This window comes from Populus trichocarpa, chromosome 19 (assembly GCF_000002775.5).
Source record: "Populus trichocarpa isolate Nisqually-1 chromosome 19, P.trichocarpa_v4.1, whole genome shotgun sequence".
Classification (NCBI taxonomy): Eukaryota; Viridiplantae; Streptophyta; class Magnoliopsida; order Malpighiales; family Salicaceae; genus Populus; species Populus trichocarpa.
Window position 1 is genome coordinate 5,792,828 of NC_037303.2, and position 18,946 is coordinate 5,811,773.

Sequence of the window (18,946 nt, forward strand, 5' to 3'; positions counted from 1 at the left end):
CTCTAAGTAATTTCAACTTCTGTTTCAAACATATTCCATCCAAGTAGATTATATAACATTCTCGATAATTTGTTAAGGAACATGTATTATGTAGTAGTTAGGAATTCATGACTTCCTCTATTATAAGTGATATCATTGTCAGTATTGATAATGATACAACCATGAAAGTATAATATTCCTAAATTATCAGATATTTTGTCAAACAATACAACAAAACATAAATTAATCGGCGAACACCTACATTAATCAAATTCTGCTACCATAACAAATTATCAATCATATTCAAGTATTTAATAGCTAGTATTATCATTTTACATGTAATTCAGTATAATTCATAATTTAATATAAATCAACATTAACTCTCCCATTACGTAACTTTTTTAATTCACAATCAACAATAACAAAAAAACATTGATTATCTAACAAAATAACCTAACTATCAACTAAAAATATATCTAATTAACATAATTCATAATTTAACCTAAATCAACACTAATATTTCAAACACATAATTTTGTTAATTCACAAATAACGACAACCTAAAATAATTGATTATTTAACAAAACAACATGATTAAATATAATTAACAACTTAAATTACATCCAATTAACCTAACTCCTAATTTAAAACCCTAACATTTATTAAAATCAAATTAATAGTAATTAAACATATATTACGTGGCTATTTTAGTCCGAAAAGTGAGGACCCGCCATTGGTAAAGAGAGAAAGAGTGAGGTTGCCACAGGTATACCGAGAAAGAGAAAAAGAGATGGGTGATGTAGAGAGAGGTGAGTGTTTTAGTGCTACTGAGAGAGTTTTTTTTATGGTGGGGAGGGAGAAATACAGGTAGTGGTGAGAGGAGATGAGTAGTGGCTGTGAGACATGAAAGAGAGGGGGAGAAAAGGAGGAAGAATCAGGTCTTACAATTCAAATGATGTCATTTGCGACTTGTTAAAGTGTACTAATTTTCCAATTATTTTTTCAATTGTATTATTTTATTATTTTTTTACTATGCCAAAAAAATATAAAAACTCGAGTGAACTTCTTAGAGTCAATTTAGATACAAGCATCCACTGATCCTCGCATAAGATTGCGATGGACAACCTTTTCCTGTTGAGCTTACAGGGTCCGCACATGAAAGTCGACGGCGGCACTTCACTTCACCCAGTTGCATATGACTCAGAACGCAGCTTATTACTGTACCATTGCACCATGCGCGTACGCTGGCCAAGCACATATGAACAACACGAACGGATTTATATCATTACAGGAGTTTGATTCCAAAGGATCCACCACATCACTGATGTACCAAAACGTTGGGGAATTCCCAGAGGCATTTTACTAGCCCAGCAATTACAAGACGCATTCTTTGAAATATGCCTGCATTACTCTACTCGAAAACACCTGCCTCGACAGCTTATAGTCGTCTCATACAAGGAATAACAGGGGAGGATCTGTCACGAGCATCATCTGTTACTACCATTTTCCTGTCAACAAACAATTCGAAATGACAACTGCACCAATACCAAGAAGCAAAATCAGAAAACAAGAGGGGGGGGGAAAAGAGCGAGGTGGACGAAGAAGATCACGATGTTGCAAATATCTAATGGCATTTTAAAACTGTGCCGGCTTAAAATCTCTTTATATACAAACAGCCGTGACGGTGGCACTCATAAACAAAGAGCTCAGAAAAGTTAAAAGGGGAAAAATTATTAGTAAATCCTGTGTGGGTTTATGAACAGATGGAAATTGATTCTCCTATGAAGCCCATGGAAGACCATCATTATGTATGAGGCACATATACCACGTCCATGTGGGGCACAATGTGTACACAGTGAGAGTCACCATAGCACTATTTATCTGGAAGGCCCCTAAAGAGGAGCAGTGAAGTATTCACATGACACCTTTCAGGCACAAGTTGCTCAGTTTTTGAAACAGGTTTTACAGTTTGTTCCTAGTCTGGGAATGGGAATGAGAGGGAGAGGGAAAGGGAAGCAGAGACACCATCTTCTTCTTCCTTGTTCATTACCTTGTCTGGAGGCTTGTTCTGGATATGATTTTTTTCAGCCATTCCAAAGAAAGGCAGGATTCGCTTGTTTGGGGATTTCGTCTCAGCTCCTAAGGCAAGCTCAAGATTTGGAATCCCATCACGAACTCGATCCTCATCATTTGATGAGTTCCAGGGCATGAAGATAGCAGGCAACCGACTATCCTTGACATGATGTGAATCCACGGGAAAGAAGTACCTTTCACTAGTTCCCAGGCCCTCCAAGATTACCTTTTCAGCAGATGCTTTGTCATAGCTCCTCTCCTCCACGGAGGAGCTGGAACCCAAATCACATGTCTGTGAAGTAAAACTACCGCTCAAAGAATTTTCCTCTCTTGAACCACTACCCCCATATAGCCCACTAAAACCCGTCTTCAGCTTCTTACTGATGCTCTCTCCATCCACCAACGTATTATTATTATCTGCCTTGTTCCACGGAGCCTTTTGAGTCATGCTACTCGAAATCAGAGGTGCAGTATCTGACAAATACAAAAATGGTCGTTTCCTTGGACCTTTCCCTGAGAAAGTCTCCACATCTATATTCACGTTATCTTCATTCAAGTCCCTTTCAACTATAATATTATCTTTGTCACTGAATGTTCTATCAACTATTTTATCCTCACCAAAAATCCTCCTGCAGCCTGAATTTTGACTACCAACACCAAAAATCTTGAAGGGCATATCTTCTCCAAGACATGAAGCACCTTCATGAATTTGTATCTCCTTCACATCAGAGACAGAATTAGTCCGAGTTACCTCAGTACAGGGTTTCGGGTCCACATCCAGACTGCACCTAGGAGGACCAACTTCTTCCTGTAAAAAGAAGGGTCAGTGTTCATTCAATTGTAAAGGAAAGCGAAAAAGAAGTTTGAAACAAGCTTCACCGAAACCCACATATATGAGCAGCACTCAGGAAAACTCACCGAAACCCATACATATAAGCAGCACCCAGGAAAAGAGAAAGAACAAGAACAAAAAATAAAAGTAAATATTTAGGAACATATTTCCAGAGACTTAGTTTGATTTCATTTTTAGAAAACAATTTGTCGACTTTTAAATCCAGCATACATCTTTATGCCAAAATCATTCCTATACAGAAAATTGAGAGAACGTGTTCACTAACTCAGTAAATAGTTTTTGAAAATAGAAACATCAGCCTTGCTTGGATTGTCTTCAAAACAAAGAACGACAGTTTGAATATCAGAACTAAACAACTTTTAAAGTGGAGAATTTGGATAACAACTTTTAGGAATGTAAAATTCAATACAAACACAGACTGAAGACAATGTTGAGATTTCAACGAAGTATTGTGGGGAGAGCAAATAGCATGTTAATCTTGTATGAGAGGTTGTGGGAAGCTGTCTTTAGGAGCACAAAATATCCTGGTCCTTGGGCAATATAACCACATTAAATAACAAAATCATTCATATGCATACCGTCAAGAAAATACAGGTGCAATTATTCAAATTACAATGAAGAAAATATGTCATTCAAAAATCTAATGCTAATATATACAGGAAAAGGAATAGTTTAGGAATAGAAAGAAAAAAAAATCTAAAGCCAAATGCTTTATAGAATTACAATGAATCACAAATGTCGAAACCACATTCAAGCAAGTCATCTGTGCCACCTTTCTGAAGTAGCATGTGTACTAAATGGTCTGACTGGATTGTGGAGATAAAAGAAAACCAGAATGTTGCTGCCAATTAAATTTTTGAATATATGGCAAAACAACAAAGCATGACAAACTTGAGAAATTTACAAGATTACTAAATTGCTGATCAGTGATGGCTAGTGTCACATTAAATAGAAGAAAATCCAAAACTAATCTGTTTATGTGTTGCATCATATGTTTATTGTAGGCATGATAGTGCACCAGACACCGTAGCCATTCCACAAAGACTCCAACATAGATAAAGCCATGGTGTAATATCAACCAAATCAAGTGTTTTGTCATTTGTCATGTGTGAGGAAAAAAAATTACCAGGGAAGGACTGCTGCATCTAGCTTCTGGGCACCATGGGGTACTGCTTCCTCGAATCTTTGTCAACGATCTGGAGTCAACTTTACCATCTTGCTTCTCTAGGTTGGTTTGTGAATTAAATACTTTGTCATCAGAGTTCCCATTTAAGGAAACACTTGGTTTCTCAGGAGCATTTGCTGCAAGATGCACATCAGAAGAACATGGACTGTCACATGCAGATGTATTTTTAACTATACATTCAGGCACACAGAGATTCTCAGATGAAGTCATGACTGCAGCGGGAATGTCTTTGTCCCTGGGCACCCCATTCAAACTGGGCATAACTAACTTCTTGAATGAATCTGAACAATCAGATCTCCTTCCCCTGAACACTCCCCACAAGAAATATAACATGTTCCAGCCTGCAAATAATAATCACAAACTATATTATTTTAATTCCATGACTTTTGAGCATACATGCAAGCTCCTCACAAATTCCTACCAGAAAAGCAGCTAAAGGCTAGCCAGCTGACTTATGCATTATTAGTTAGCATGATAGTGCTTTCAAATTCACTAGGCTATCCCATTTGTTTCTCTTCTTAAAAGGAGAATAATACCTATAACTGACATTTTAAAAGAACTGTCATGCTTCACAAATGACCAGCTAGCAGCAACCTAGTGTATTTTAACTGCTAGCTGATCATTTCTTATGTGCATACAGTTCTTTCATTTTTGCCCATATAACTGTTGGTGCATACATAAAACTGTTGTTTACCTATCTTTACCTCAGATGACAAGTCTTAGACTTCATAAAACTTAAAACAATCAGAACTTTTATGCATCTTCCAACAGGTAATGAGGTGCTATCTTTCTAGAAAACCAAGTAAACAATAACATAAGCAAGTCCCAAAAAATTTATACAATAACATTTACTTAGTCCAGAATAAGTGTCAAATAGGAGTCTGCAACCAATGAAAATCACAGGAAGGTTGGGATAGGGTGCTCCATCAACATCCATGGGGCAATATTTGATGGTATAGGTCTTACAAACATCTCATGGTTTAAAACACAAATGCTATGAGGAAATGATTATGGTGCCATGGAATCAGTGTTTATAAAATGATTTTCAAATAATCTTACGCTGTGAGTTCTCTGGAAGCTGTGTGGATGGGAATATGAAGAATTCAACACCTTCAAATGATCCTTTGAGGGCCAAATCCTTTTTAATCATGTTGTCTAACAATCTCTTGTAGTTCTCATAACTGTATCATGAGCAGTACAAAAAACAATTAGATGAATAGATGAAGTAAAAAACACTCAATCTGAAAAGGCATATTCACCTTTCAAAATTCTTTGCAAAGAAGTAAAGAGCAATATTTTCCTCTTTGGCACCAGTGACAAGGAATTGTCTCGGCCATGTGCTAATGCGAGGTACTTCATCCAACTTAATTTTCTGGGGGAATTTGCTAACCACATCAAGGACTTTAGGAGATGCACAAGTAGATAGATGTGCTTGAATTCCATCATATAAGTCAACAACCTTTTCAGCTCTATGCACTTCAAACACCCCCCTGTATTTACATAACAGAAGCTTACCTACATTGCATTTTTTAAGACATGCAGGAAGGAATGTGGAGGAAAAGGCAATGTCAATGCACACACTTTAAGAAAGACAAACTTACTGCCAGATATATTCATGCTCTGGGATAGCTGACATCTTTGTAAGGACAGACTTCTCTGCTGAAGCATGAACAGACTTTCCCAAATAAGGGGCAATGGAATCTGACCCCACCTTGAAAGGACAAACAGCTTCATTGGAGTGCTCATTAAGCTGCTTCACATTATAAATATTTTTTGATTTGCAGAACTCAGAGGAAGAAGCATGAACAAGCTTTCCCAAGTAAGGGGCAGTAGAATCTGACTCCATCTTTGTAAGGACAGACTTTTCTGCTGAAGCATGAACAGGCTTTCCCAAATAAGGGGTGATAGAATCTGACCCCACCTTGAAAGGACAAACAGCATCATTGGAGTGCTCATTCAGCTGCTTCACATTAGTAATATTTGTTGATTTGCAGAACTCAGAGGAAGAAGCATGAACAGGCTTTCCCAAGTAAGGGGAAGTGGAGTCTGACCCCATCTTTGTAAGGACAGACTTTTCTGCTGAATCATGAACAGGCTTTCCCAAATAAGGGGCAATAGAATCTGACCCCACCTTGAAAGGACATACAGCATCATTGGAGTGCTCATTAAGCTGCTTCACATTATTAATAATTGTCGATTTGCAAAACTCAGAGGAAGAAGCACCGATATTTGCTTGCCCTTCATCTGTTCCTTCACTCAACTTATTTAAAACTGAGAGCTGATCTTGAGAAGCCATCTCGCCACTTTCATCCACATTTGATGAGGACAACCCATCAGATTGATCAATTTCTTTCTTCTTTCTGTATATTCCAGGCTTCTTAAGCATAGCAGCAGCCTCAATTGCAGCTTTCAATTTTCTACCTTTGCTCATCTCCTCTCTAGGAATTCTAGAAGCAGATACATCAGTACCAGAAGCCAAAGGACTAACAACAGTGCAATTTTCTGTAGCATGACAAATTTCCTTGCACTTTTGACAAGGGACATTTTTCAACCCAGTGATACCAGTAGGTCTCAAGCGACTGAGAGAATTTTCCCTAGCCTTTTCACCTTGATTTGATGATTCCCGTGATCGAGGTAGGCCATCTTGCAAATTTTCAGTAGCATTACTGGCAGCATTCCAAGAACTGGATGAGGGTTCATCCTTGGGGCTAATTTGGTTCAATTTTTGTTCCGCAGAATTACTGCTTATTCCATTTTTAGACGAGGCTTGAACTGAATTGGCAAAAATAAAATAGCATCTTAGTTTATCTTACCAAAAAATAAAAAATAAATTAAGTGCATCACAAAATACAATCAGGCAAAACTGACGACATTATATTTTGTCAAGTCTATCAATCATGAAATACCTGAAGTAACTGAAGTATCTGCACCTTTACAACCTACATTGCTAGTTGATCTTGATAGGGTACCCAATTTTCCATTAGATTGTGCGGACTTCAACTCTCTGTTGTTGCCTGTGGATGATGCTATGACACTTTCACCACGAGGAGTGAACCCTTGATCGACCTTAGGTGTTGAAACAACAGCACTACTTGTCATTGAACTACCTGGAGGGCGACCCAATCTCAACATTTTTTTTCTATCAACAGCATCCCAGTCTTTCACTTGTTTCAATCCTCTTGAATCTTGAATGTGAGAGAATTTGGATGAAAGCATTTTAACTTTCAACTCATTAGTGCTGGATCGGCCTGAGCTCGCAGATTTAAATGACATACTTTTCCTCATCATTCTAGCAGCCCCCTCCTTCATATCAAGAGAACTCTCTCTCGCGCCCTTATGCTTTTGAGGAACTTCATCGACAAGTTTCACTTTCATTTTGGAATTTAAGGTGTTGAACGACTTGGACTTCAATAAGGCCCCTGTAGAAAAAAGAAATTGACTTGATGCTTGACATTATAAAACCAAGTTTCTAAGAAATGTTAGAAAGAGCAAAGCTATAGAGTCTGTTCAACTGTCCATATCAATTTTAGGTTAATCTCATTTGAAAACATATTTGGAGGAAACACTTAAGGGGCTAACATTTGAATTAACCCCCATAATGGGGGGTCATAGGTTAACCTAGTGGGGGGAGAGTCTCACCCAATTTGCCACTTACACTTGCACATCATTATTAGGCCACGCCAACAGACATTATTTACAAATAATTTTTAAAATGTTTAATTTAAAATTTATTAGGTCCCACCATTGTACATATTTTTACACCTATCAAACATCATTGACACTTGACCCTTCAACAACTTTTTTACACCATTAATACTTCACCACTTAACACTTGACCTCCAAATTTTTACCCCGAAACAAAAACAACCTTGTATTACGCAGGGTGCGAACATATTAGTTTTTTTTTACACCACTTAATGAATTCTTTATGTATTTAGTTATTATCAGACCAAACATCACATCCTAATTCTCCATCCCTATTTATTACGTGGCAACCACTTTTTGATAGGCATTCCAATTATGTAAACATTTTTGTTCATCAACAACGCAAACAAAAATCTGAATTGAAGATATTGATTATTTAACCTATTGCTGTCCAATGGATCTGAAATTGAAACATAGATCCACATAAATGGGATCCTAAATCTAATGTTGTTTTAATGAAACATAAATTGTGGACTGCATTGAAAGTTGTGAAGTGGTGCAAAACCAAATTGCCAAACATTCAAAACCTCTATACAAAGTACAACGTGAATATGAACAGCAAGGAATATGAGCCAACAAGGTTCTGATTCTTACCCTTGGGAGTTTGAACATGTGGACCATTCACAGAAGGGCGCGCAATTTCCGGAATATCAATATTGGAGCGATTGCCAAAAGATGTTTGATGAGCTATCTTTACTTTTCCCTTATCTAAGCTCTTGAATGAAGTATCCCGAGACACTGCAGCTATTCTGCTAGGACTGCATGACTTGGGTGATGCCAAACTTGATTCAGTTGCCTGCCTTTTGGGTGCTGAAGCCAGCTCCATATGTTCTGCATGTCTCTTGCCAGAGCTCTGAGTACTTGCTACGTTCATCCTTTTTTCCTCAGCATCTGAACATTCAAATTAATTTTGAAAGGATACTAGTATGAAAATGCTTGTGTCCAGGAAGTGGGTTTTTATCACCAAAATAAATGACAATTTGGACTGCTACTTCAGCTTTACCTTGCTTTTGATTTTCAGCTTCCTCAGCCAACTTGCATTCTTCACACAACCAGTCACCTTCAGGAAGTTTCTGAAGCATCTCTCGCATACAATAGCTGATTAGTAGCAATAGCCATGTTAAAATGTGATGTAACAATTGATAGGATAAAAACAAAAATAACCATTTTGGGTTGCCAGCTGAATATATAGACAAAAGTTGTATATTCTTACATGTGTTCTGCACCATCTGCGCACCTACTACATATGGCAAGAAAATCCTCCCGACCTGCATCCCCGCAAATATCACACACTTTTACCTGTTTCATGGAAGCAAATAGTTCAGAAGAGGACAGAGGAGAAACTGCAAGGGCAGAAATTAAGGAGCATACCACAGAGAATAGAAAAAACAGAAAGAAGGCAACACACACATATATGAGATCCAGAGACATACACTGGATGGGAGAAAATACTTTCAGACCACCAGAATGCAAGATGAGTAAATTGAAAAGAGAATGCAAAAACAAGTTCTGTAAACATTCATCAAGCACTCATTAAGCAGATGCATGTACAATCCTTCTTCCTAAACAAGTATATAAAAATTACTCACATCATGTTCCAGAATTTCAGACTCGTCACTCTCATCCCCAGATGCAGATTGCAACATAGGCTCCTGCATATCTGCTAACTCATCTGACTCATTCAACTTCTCTTTTCGTTCAACTTGGTCAGAACATTTAAAACCCTCATCTGCTTGGTCCCCACTATCTTCGTCTGCCTCTAATTCTAATTTTGAATTGATTTTACATGAAACCTTGGAACTATCTGCATTGAGGGTACTTTTACCATTTGCATTGTTATCAGCAATGTTGTGTGCAGCCAAGTTGCCAACACAATCAATATTAGCTGATGCTTCTTTTGACAATGACAGATTGACTTGTTCTGTTGGACATTCAAACCGTTTTCCATGGTCATGTAAAGCTGGATCTTCATCTAAATGTTTACCATTTGAATTAGAGGAAAGGCACTTAGTCTGTACCTTTGGTGAGCTACTGCAAGCATCAACATCATTTGAAGGAGTCTCAAATGAACCTGATTTATGAGAAAATGGTGCCTTTCCAGATCCTTCCACTTCTAAAGCTGAACTGGGCAAACAATTTTTCATGTCTAAATTCTTGTTATAATAACTAACCACTTTGCTTGCATCATTAGCTCTACTAACACATGACATGTTATCATCATGGCCCTCTTCAGATTTAGAATCCACATTGTTCTTTGAGAAAGTTTTCTGATCTGGAAAACTCTCTGCTTTTGGAGAAAACTGATCCTCTGCAACAGCTCTACCAGAGGACATCTTCGGACGCATCTGAGACTCAGCTGACGCATCAGCATCAGATGACTTTCTGTTTACTTTACTTTCTGCATTTTCAGACAGAGAATCATGACTTGAACTGACACTGAGCAGGTTGCTTGCTTCACTGGTGGTATGCTGTAAGCTGTCACGTGCTCTACTTTTAAACGAGACTAAACCATCACCATCATTATTAGAATACTGACTTGATGCAGTTACACGACAGGTTTCATCAGAAAACTCATCACCCTTTGATCCCATACAGGCTAGCTTAAGATGCATACAAGATGAACAGGGAGCAGAGCACACATTACAGGTCCCAGACTCAGTGCTGGTACGAACTTTCCGTCTCATGGAAGGTTTGCCTAATCCTTTTTCAACCTGTGATGATTCCAAGTAAAAATAAAGCAGAATATGAGTAATCAGATAAGAAAAACAAAGCAAGGGTGGGGATTCACACCTTTTTAATGAAGAAACCAAAAAAGGGCACTTTAACTATCCCTCAAATAGTAAATTTCCATGCGCATACATTTAAAAACAAAACCAGACTATATAAGGTTTGCATTTAAGCTAATAAGCACTTTTTCTGTGGTTTTCTTATCATATGTAAGGGCGGGAACTAATTTACTTGCATGCTGCCTGTGGCTGATCGTGCTGTAATAATCATCTTTATCAGCAATCAAGCTTTACTGATACAACAAAAGCAACTGAATTGTGACAGTGCTGCTTAAAGCATGGAATTATTTATATTTGTTGAGTGGTAAGCCATTGTGCTATTAGGATGCTTCCTTCCATAATGAAACACTTCTTCATAAGACAACAACTCATCCAATATGCATTTCAAAAATCCTTTTGTTAACAGATGGTCTTATTGCTTTATCCTCCCCAGGAAACATTTTGAACACCTATCTTCCATGAGAAACAAAAGAACAATAGTTTTTCCACACATTCATGTTTCCTCAAAAATCATATACATCCAATCCCTGTTTTGTATTAAGACAACAGAAGACAAAAGAATGGCAAGCAAAAAGGTAATGGTGGGAAGCTTCAACCAGTCCAAGAGTGACTATTTCTTCAACTGGAATGCTCACTGTCTCCTTAATCAAACTACAAGACTTCTCCCATTGGCCCCTAAGAGAGTTCAAGATTATGCACTTCAAGCATATTGGAAACATTTATTCAAAAAGACAAAAAGAAGGTAGAATTCAATTATCTGAGTTTAAAATAGCCAAGGAGCATCAACTATCACTGTGTCTTTAGGTTGAAACCAAGGGAGAACTATACAACATCACAAGTTTTCTCTGTTGAAAACCAACTTGTACCTAATTAAAACTAAGACAGTATTCCTATGACAGAGAATATTCCATGACAGCTTCATTTTTTACACCCTCGTGAAGGTAACAATGATAAGCAAGTTCCTATCATATGCCGACTGCTCTTCTACAATGCCCAAAGAAGGGAGTAACACAGAAAACAAAATGTATGCCTTGATTATCAAAAGTGCAACCAATTCTGAGAGTACCTTCAATCATTTAACAATGATAAGCAAGCTCCTATCAAATGCCGACTGCTCTTTTACAATGCTCAAGGAAGGGAGCAACACACAGAAAACAAAATGTATGCCTTGATTATCAAAAGTGCAACCCATTCTGAGAGTACCTTCAATCTTTTCTAGGATTTATTCCCTTTACACACAATATAGGTTAGCTCTAGTAGTGAGAGGTTTTGCAACTACCACCTTTATATCTATAGAAATAATAAGATGGAACTGGAAAATACAATGTTGTACTTGCTTGATCACCAGAAATAGACAAAAGACATTGTGCTTGATAAGATCATTCCTTTTAGAAACCCGCTTCCTATCAAGGATAAGCTTACCAACAAGACGTATTGATGTGACAGGAAAAAAAAAGAATAAAAAAATAGATCAAGCAACCCATAACTCCTAACCTAAGAAGGTTGTAAAAGGAATCAACAAGAAAATAAATTGTTATGTAGACAATAGCAAAGAAAGAACAAAATTGAAAAATGTAAAACTTTCACTGTAAAGTAAATGCAACCCAAGCAATATTACTACAGGTGTTCTCTCCTTAGCCCCAAGACGTCTCCAAAAGCTTAGTTTAGCAACGGTGCTCATCATTTGAACAAGTTCATTGGTGAGTATATGAGAGACAGCAATATATGGAATCTTGTAGGACTTCAGAATAATGGTTGAATTCAAAGTTGATTCAGAATACAGCATTTGATAGATTAACCATGTTCCATCAATGGTAATGAGAGTCCACATTCAAGATAATAAAAAGAAATAAAATAAAAACAAAAACACCATGGCTCAAGGAAATATATAAATAACACTTATAGCTAGATTATTATCCAAACACTCCGTTAGAATAACTTCAATGAAAGAAAAGAATCAATGCGTCTTAAATTCTACCGATCCAGATGAGATACCAAATTGCGGAATTCAATTTCATCTATTTATGCTATACATATACATATTTTCATTCATTGGAAGGTGCTCCCAATTAAAGTAAACTCTACGGGGAAAAGGAGTGAAGAAAAGAGCAAACAAGATAAAGAAAAACAGAGCGTAAATTACCCTTTCTCCTCACCATGCACTTCTTCTGAGTTTCGTCTAATGGCCCTTGCCTACGAAAAAGCACCATCGAAACCACAATCGAATCAGCAAAAACCAAGACTTTCCAAACATACGCCAAAAACACAAAGTAAATATAAAAACAATCAATCAATAGAGCAAAAGAAAAAAAACTAATCCACTGAGTAACCCCAAACAATCCAAAATCAATAAGAAACAATCGATTAAACAAAAATTAATAGAGAAAAAGAAAAGAAGCCCTAAAATTAAAATAACATACATGCCTTTGGTTCCCCAATTATGTCCGTCGCATTTTATAGCTCCTGAACGTTGCATCCTCTTCGCTTGGCTGTCATCCCCTTCTTCACTAACACAATCCACCACAATCGAACACCATCAATCCCTAATTTTTCCCTCCAAATTTCACAATAATTCTCACCTATTATTATTATTATTATTATTTCTCTCTTCTGACTTTATTTTTAATATTAAACACACAGAACATAACTACGACAATCAGATTATATATATCTAATCATACAAGAGGATCTAATTAATACACACGAATATCTGCTATTTATTTATTTACTTATTATTATTTTAATTTATTAAAACCCCTCTCTCTCTCTCTCTCTCTCTGATCTGGAAAGAAAATATTGAAATGGTCGGTTTAAATAAATACTAATTAAATCCATAATCAACTTCCTCTCTCTCTCTAAACTCTTGATTGCTTCTCTCCTCTCTCTACGTGTCTGTGTTCTATTGATCTTTTTCTTACACACACAAGGACTGAAGTTATCTTTCTTCCTCTCTCTAGATTTTCTCTCTGTTATTTTTTCCCTTTTTCTCTCTCCGCATTTTCCCCGGAAACAAGTTTTGACTTTTACATTCTTAATATTATTATAATGCAGTCCTTCATATTTATAAATCTATAATTTAACTACTTAATCTTTGGTGGTCATTCTCATATTATATCATATGTTAGTTTTTTCTTAATCTTAAATCTATCATTTAATTATGTGAATACATGTTTCATCAAAGAAACTGATGAACTAAATCATAGCTTTTAAAATATAATAAACCAAGTTATAATTGCGTTAAACTAGCGACTAAAAAATAATTTACTCATAATTTCTTCTTTTTTTTTGTAATCTTGCTTCTTCTTCTTTTTCTTTTAGACGATAGGTTATGTGCTCCATTTAGATTTTAACGGATTTTTATTTTGTTTTTATTCCTTTATGCATTTCATATCTATCCCTATGACACCATGTTTTTAGGATATAAAATTAGAACTCTTCAAAATTAAAGAAAAATAATTGAAAATCGTAGTCACCACCTAACAAAAAAGAACATTAGGGATCCTAATACAAACCACTAGTCTCAGAGATTTCGGTTAAAGATTAGTTATATCTAAGAAAAGATTGACGTTTCTATTATTGCACCTTTTAAATAAGGAAAGATTACATTTATTCTGTATTTTTCTCTTAAATTTATCATTTTAATCGCCATTAGATTTTTTTAATTTATTTACAAATCATTCACGATGTTTTTATTTTACATCGATCCCTAAAAATAAAAGACTTACCAAACTTATTTATAAAAATCCAAATCCAATTAAAACTTTTTGGTTTAGCAAAAATTTGAAGAAACATTTATTGATTTACTTGAAATCATTTTTTAAAAAAAGAATTATAAGGCATACATAAGTCCCTAAATTAGGACACTCGTGGGATAAATTAAAATTTTAAATTTGATGATAATATGATAAAATTCATTGTCTTGTTAAAATTATTTTAAAATAAGTTAAAGACAATGTTAGTTTCTAAATTTAAAAGACTCATAATTTGACCACACATGAGAAAATTCAAAATTGATCCCTTTAAAAGAAGACTCGTTTAATTGACCATTTTTAAAATGAGAGTTAGAGCCATGTGTTGGTAAATGTATTGAACGAGTCCTCCGACTTTTGCCTCATAATGTAAATGTATTGTCAAGTGTTCCATAGAGTCCAAGAAGGATGGAGGAAAAATCCTTTTAGTTTTGCAAATAATTTCAATGATATTCATCTGCAGCAACTCCATGTGTTGGACATTTAAACTTGTAGCATTAATGTCCCAAAAACAATATTGACAATTCAGTTAATGACTCTCACAATGGCTTAAGCAAGTAAGGTTGAAAAGCAATTGGAAGAAGTCTTTGCATAAAAACATGACAATCATGACTTTTCATACCTAAAACCTTACATTATGCCTTTTTTTTACACACCGTGAGATGTTTGAAGCATAACCATCAGAAAAAGATAGTTCTTTCATCCATGACAACACTTCTTGTTGTTGTTTCTTGGAGAGATAATAAGTGTCTTTGGGTTTGTAAACCCGACCACTTGCATCATGTTCCAAATGTAAGTTTGGTTTTTTCAATACAACTAAATATCCAACCTAACCTTTAAATTGCCCTTGCTTCTATCAGGATAATCCATTACTGTATAAAAAATATTGTTAAAGAAATTTTTTTCAATGTGCATGACATCAAGATTATGACGAATCAAATTTGTATGCCAATATAGAAGCTCCTAGAAAATGCTTTTCTTCACCCAATTGTGTTTAACACCAAAGCCTGGAATTTTGTCATTATAAGAAGAACTTCTAATATGTCCCTTCGTAAAATTGGACACTTCAAATAACATTTCTGAACCAGATCAACGAGGTAAAGGAGGGAGCCATTTTGTTACTCCTTTCAAAAACTTATATGATTGATATCTATATGGATGATCCATAGGTAGGAATCGTTGATGACAATATAAAAAGATTGTTTTTCCCCCATACTTTAATCTAAAGGCTTTGTTATACTTTATACAATAAAGACAAGACAACTTGCAATGAGTACTCCAACCTGATAATATACTATAAGCTGGAAAATCACTAATGATCCACATCAAAGCTGCCCTTAATTGAAAATTTTCCTTCCTATATATATCATAGGCATTAACACCATCAAGCCATAACTTTTTCAACTCATCAATTAACGGTCGTAGGAAAACATCAACTCCGAATTCTTCGGCCCAAGAATAATCATTGACATAAACATGAATGGTCAGATCATACACTTCCAATGATGCAAATTATAAACAGTCACAATTACTAGTCAACAAGAGTAGACATTTGAAGACATGTCAAATGGACTAAAACCATCAGTGCATAATCCTAACTAAATATTTCGTGGATCGGATACAAAGTCTTGATGGTCTTAATTAAACTTCTTTCATGCCTCCCCGTTAGATGGATGAACCGTAACTCCATCATCTAACTTATAAAAATGATGTCATGTCATATCTTTGGCATGATGTAGAGATATGAATAGCCTCTGAAGTCTTGGTGTCAAGGGAAAGTAGCAGAGTTGTTTCTCTAACTTATTAGAACCTTTACTAGTGGGATTTCTAATTTTGTATCGTAAACTTCCACAAAAGTCACAAATTTTTTTCATTGCATCTACCTCATAGTACAACATACAATAATTAGGACACACATCATATTTATCATAACTAAGTCCAAGTGGCTGCATAAATTTCTTGGCATCATAGAAATTTGAAATCAAATTTTCATTATCAAGCATGCAACTTTTTGTAAATTCAGTAAATTTGTTGAAAGCAGTCTGAGTCAAATTGAGAGTTGACTTCATATTAAGCATTTATATATAAGCAGATAATTTAGATTGCCTGGTACACCCATCCCATAAAGACTCCTCTACAGCTTTAAGTAATTTATAAAATTTATCTACCTTTGGATTCAGAAGTTCCTCTGCTACCATAGGACTAGAAACCATATCATTAGAGTATGCATCACCAACCCCCATTACGTGAAGAACCATATTCCTATATGAATTTTCTTCAAAAACATCATTCATAACATGACTACACCCAATTGATGAATGTCCAATAATTATTGGTTCTGAAACATAAGGCTCTCCATATACAGTTTAATTTTCATAATCAGGTAAAAATCATCTTAAAAACATGTGCTTATAAACATCTTCTTCTATTAAAAACTTTTGATTTTTGCACCTAACACAATGACATCTAATTTTACCTCCAGATACATTTTCATCAATTGAAAATGAAAAATTGATAAATCTTCGTACACCCGCAATAAATTCTGGATAAATATGACCATCCCTACGACGACGATACATCCATGATTGATCTTCCATATTAATCTAATTAACATAATTAAAGCAAAAAAAAATTAGAATATTATTTAATATATTTCTTAATCTATATTTAAAACTTTATATAATAAATTATCAAAATAACTTCATTAATAACTAGCTCATAAGTTATAAAAGGGAAAGATATGAAAACTTGCAATAAAAGAAAAGAGAACAACATTGGAATACTGCAAGAAGTTGAAGTGTAATTAAGTAGTTGGAATTGTGTGAAAAGGGGAAAGATAATATGTTGTTTTAATTGTCCTATGGATTAATAAAATTATGTAGGCAGAATAGCTAGCTAATTAGGATACACCAAGCAATTGCTCTGTTTATTATTTCCCACCATCATTTTTTTTCTTCAGCTTTAGTGATCTAGACTCTTTTATTGAAAAAAATATAATCGTTTGCGTTATCAGTAATATTGTAGAAATGAAGTTTTCATGCAAACATATGCCACAATTATTTTTTTTAACCAACTATTAAATATTTATTTGATTAATAATTTATTACTTAAGATCATCACATTAAACAAAGAAATACTCATAAACTAAAATAAGATTATGCATACTAATCTATGGTCGCTGAACTACACAACATAAATATTACAACTTCTCTTTCAAATAAGTGTAATATATAAAAAAAAAACACTTTGGAGATGAATTACACCATTATTAGCAAACAGAGACCAAGATTTAATGACCATGCAATTTTTCTATAAACCAAGTTATCTTCCAAAATTAATAAAAAGTTTTAAGCTACATTGACAAACCTGGAGGACCTAATATGCACAACAAAAAAACTTGGCAACTCCAAATGCAAATAAGTAATGTGATGTGATGATGGGTTCAACAATCTGAAATTAGAAAAAAAAAATGAGCAAGAATAATAGTGTTAAGAAATTAAAAAAAGTAAATTAGCCTATAATGAGCAAGAATAGCATTGCAAGAGACTCATAAGTTGAATTTCCCAAGTTAAAGTTCCTCATTTAACTTGGGAATTAATTATTTTGATGCCACATGGATTGAATTGATGAAACACTAACATGAATGCAGTAAAAAATTTTCTACAGTTCACATTTCTCGTATTTTTTTTGTTAAATTTCTGTTCACAGTAAAACAACAGTACTAATATGTGTTTTACTCTAAACATTCATTCACCCCCCAAAAAGAAATCACCTTTTCCCAGCTTGGTGATGCGAGGTGTATGTATAGCTAAGAAAAATAAGACATTGCTTATCATGGATGCTTAGAATTCAAAGGGCTATAATCATGAAGTGGGGCTAAAGAGATGGACAGATGTTAGGACATTCCAGCAAACTGGAGCCTTAAGAGATAGGGCTAATTCTATGAGAAATGCCAAGACATGAAGATGACCTTCCGATGCCTTTTTCTCAAGTACGTGTATGCTAATAAGACAGGCTACTGGTTAATCCATGGATGAATGGGTGAAAATGACAATCACAAGGTTTTCTGTTAAAAAAGGGAGCAAAAATAGTCGTCAAGGAGACAAAAGGTTTGACTTTATTTATCTGTAAAGTGGACAATCAAGAGTGCAAATTTTCTGGTCAAAACAGGATGAGAAAGGTAAAAAATTGATGATGAACAATTTCACTCTCTCTGTTCTACTCTGTTTAACACTACTAAACAAGAACATTTTCACCGGAGAGAGGTTGATGCTGAAGAAGATGAGTGAAAATGATGTGGTATGCAAAAAATTGTTAACCAACCAAACACCTTTCACAGCACGCGAGTAAAATCTAAGATCTAACTTTTATTTATGAGCCTGTCACACATTATCCATATTTCTCCTCTGAAAAACCACACACATACACCCAGCAAAACATAAAAATCCAAAACCTCAGAAAAAGCTTCATACCAAACCAAGCAACAATGGAATCATCATAGAACCATGAAGATAAAGAACATTACATTAGGAATTAGAAACATTAGCATGTGATGAAAACCATATTTAACAAATAATTTGCAATAGATCTACTAAATTATTCTATAAAATTAGTT

At 35.1% G+C, this 18,946-nt stretch overlaps 1 protein-coding gene across 7 annotated transcripts; it reads right to left on the reverse strand.

Moving 5' to 3' along the window:
* Positions 1–1,593: 1,593 nt before the first annotated feature.
* On the reverse strand, positions 1,594–13,459 carry LOC7491074 (uncharacterized). 7 transcript variants are annotated; one of them, XM_052449569.1, is made up of 13 exons: positions 13,003–13,459; positions 12,738–12,775; positions 9,386–10,518; positions 9,010–9,095; positions 8,800–8,894; positions 8,391–8,687; positions 6,998–7,510; positions 6,223–6,863; positions 5,693–6,012; positions 5,351–5,581; positions 5,151–5,272; positions 4,032–4,432; positions 1,594–2,860 (listed from the first exon to the last, which is right to left on the reverse strand). In XM_052449569.1, the coding sequence occupies exons 1-13, from the start codon at positions 13,056–13,058 to the stop codon at positions 1,955–1,957; spliced, it is 4,839 nt and encodes a 1,612-aa protein (XP_052305529.1). In that variant the 5' UTR covers positions 13,059–13,459; the 3' UTR covers positions 1,594–1,954. The 7 variants fall into 7 exon arrangements, with proteins under 7 accessions (XP_052305529.1, XP_024447458.1, XP_024447462.1 ...); XM_024591690.2 differs by having other exon boundaries at positions 5,693–6,863; positions 9,386–10,507; positions 12,739–12,775; positions 13,007–13,459; XM_024591694.2 differs by having other exon boundaries at positions 5,693–6,863; positions 9,386–10,507; positions 12,726–12,775; positions 13,007–13,459.
* Between the last annotated feature and the right edge of the window lie 5,487 nt (positions 13,460–18,946).

Bases quoted from the DNA above. Each gene is read 5' to 3' on its own strand.
- LOC7491074 (XM_052449567.1), bottom strand. From the start codon at position 13,058: ATGCAACGTTCAGGAGCTATAAAATGCGACGGACATAATTGGGGAACC. The intron at 8,895-9,009 runs GTAAGAATATAC...GCTACTAATCAG, and splicing joins GCAGATGGTGCAGAACACAT to CTATTGTATGCGAGAGATGC. The intron at 2,861-4,031 runs GTAATTTTTTTT...TTCTTTTTACAG, and splicing joins GATGCAGCAGTCCTTCCCTG to GAAGAAGTTGGTCCTCCTAG.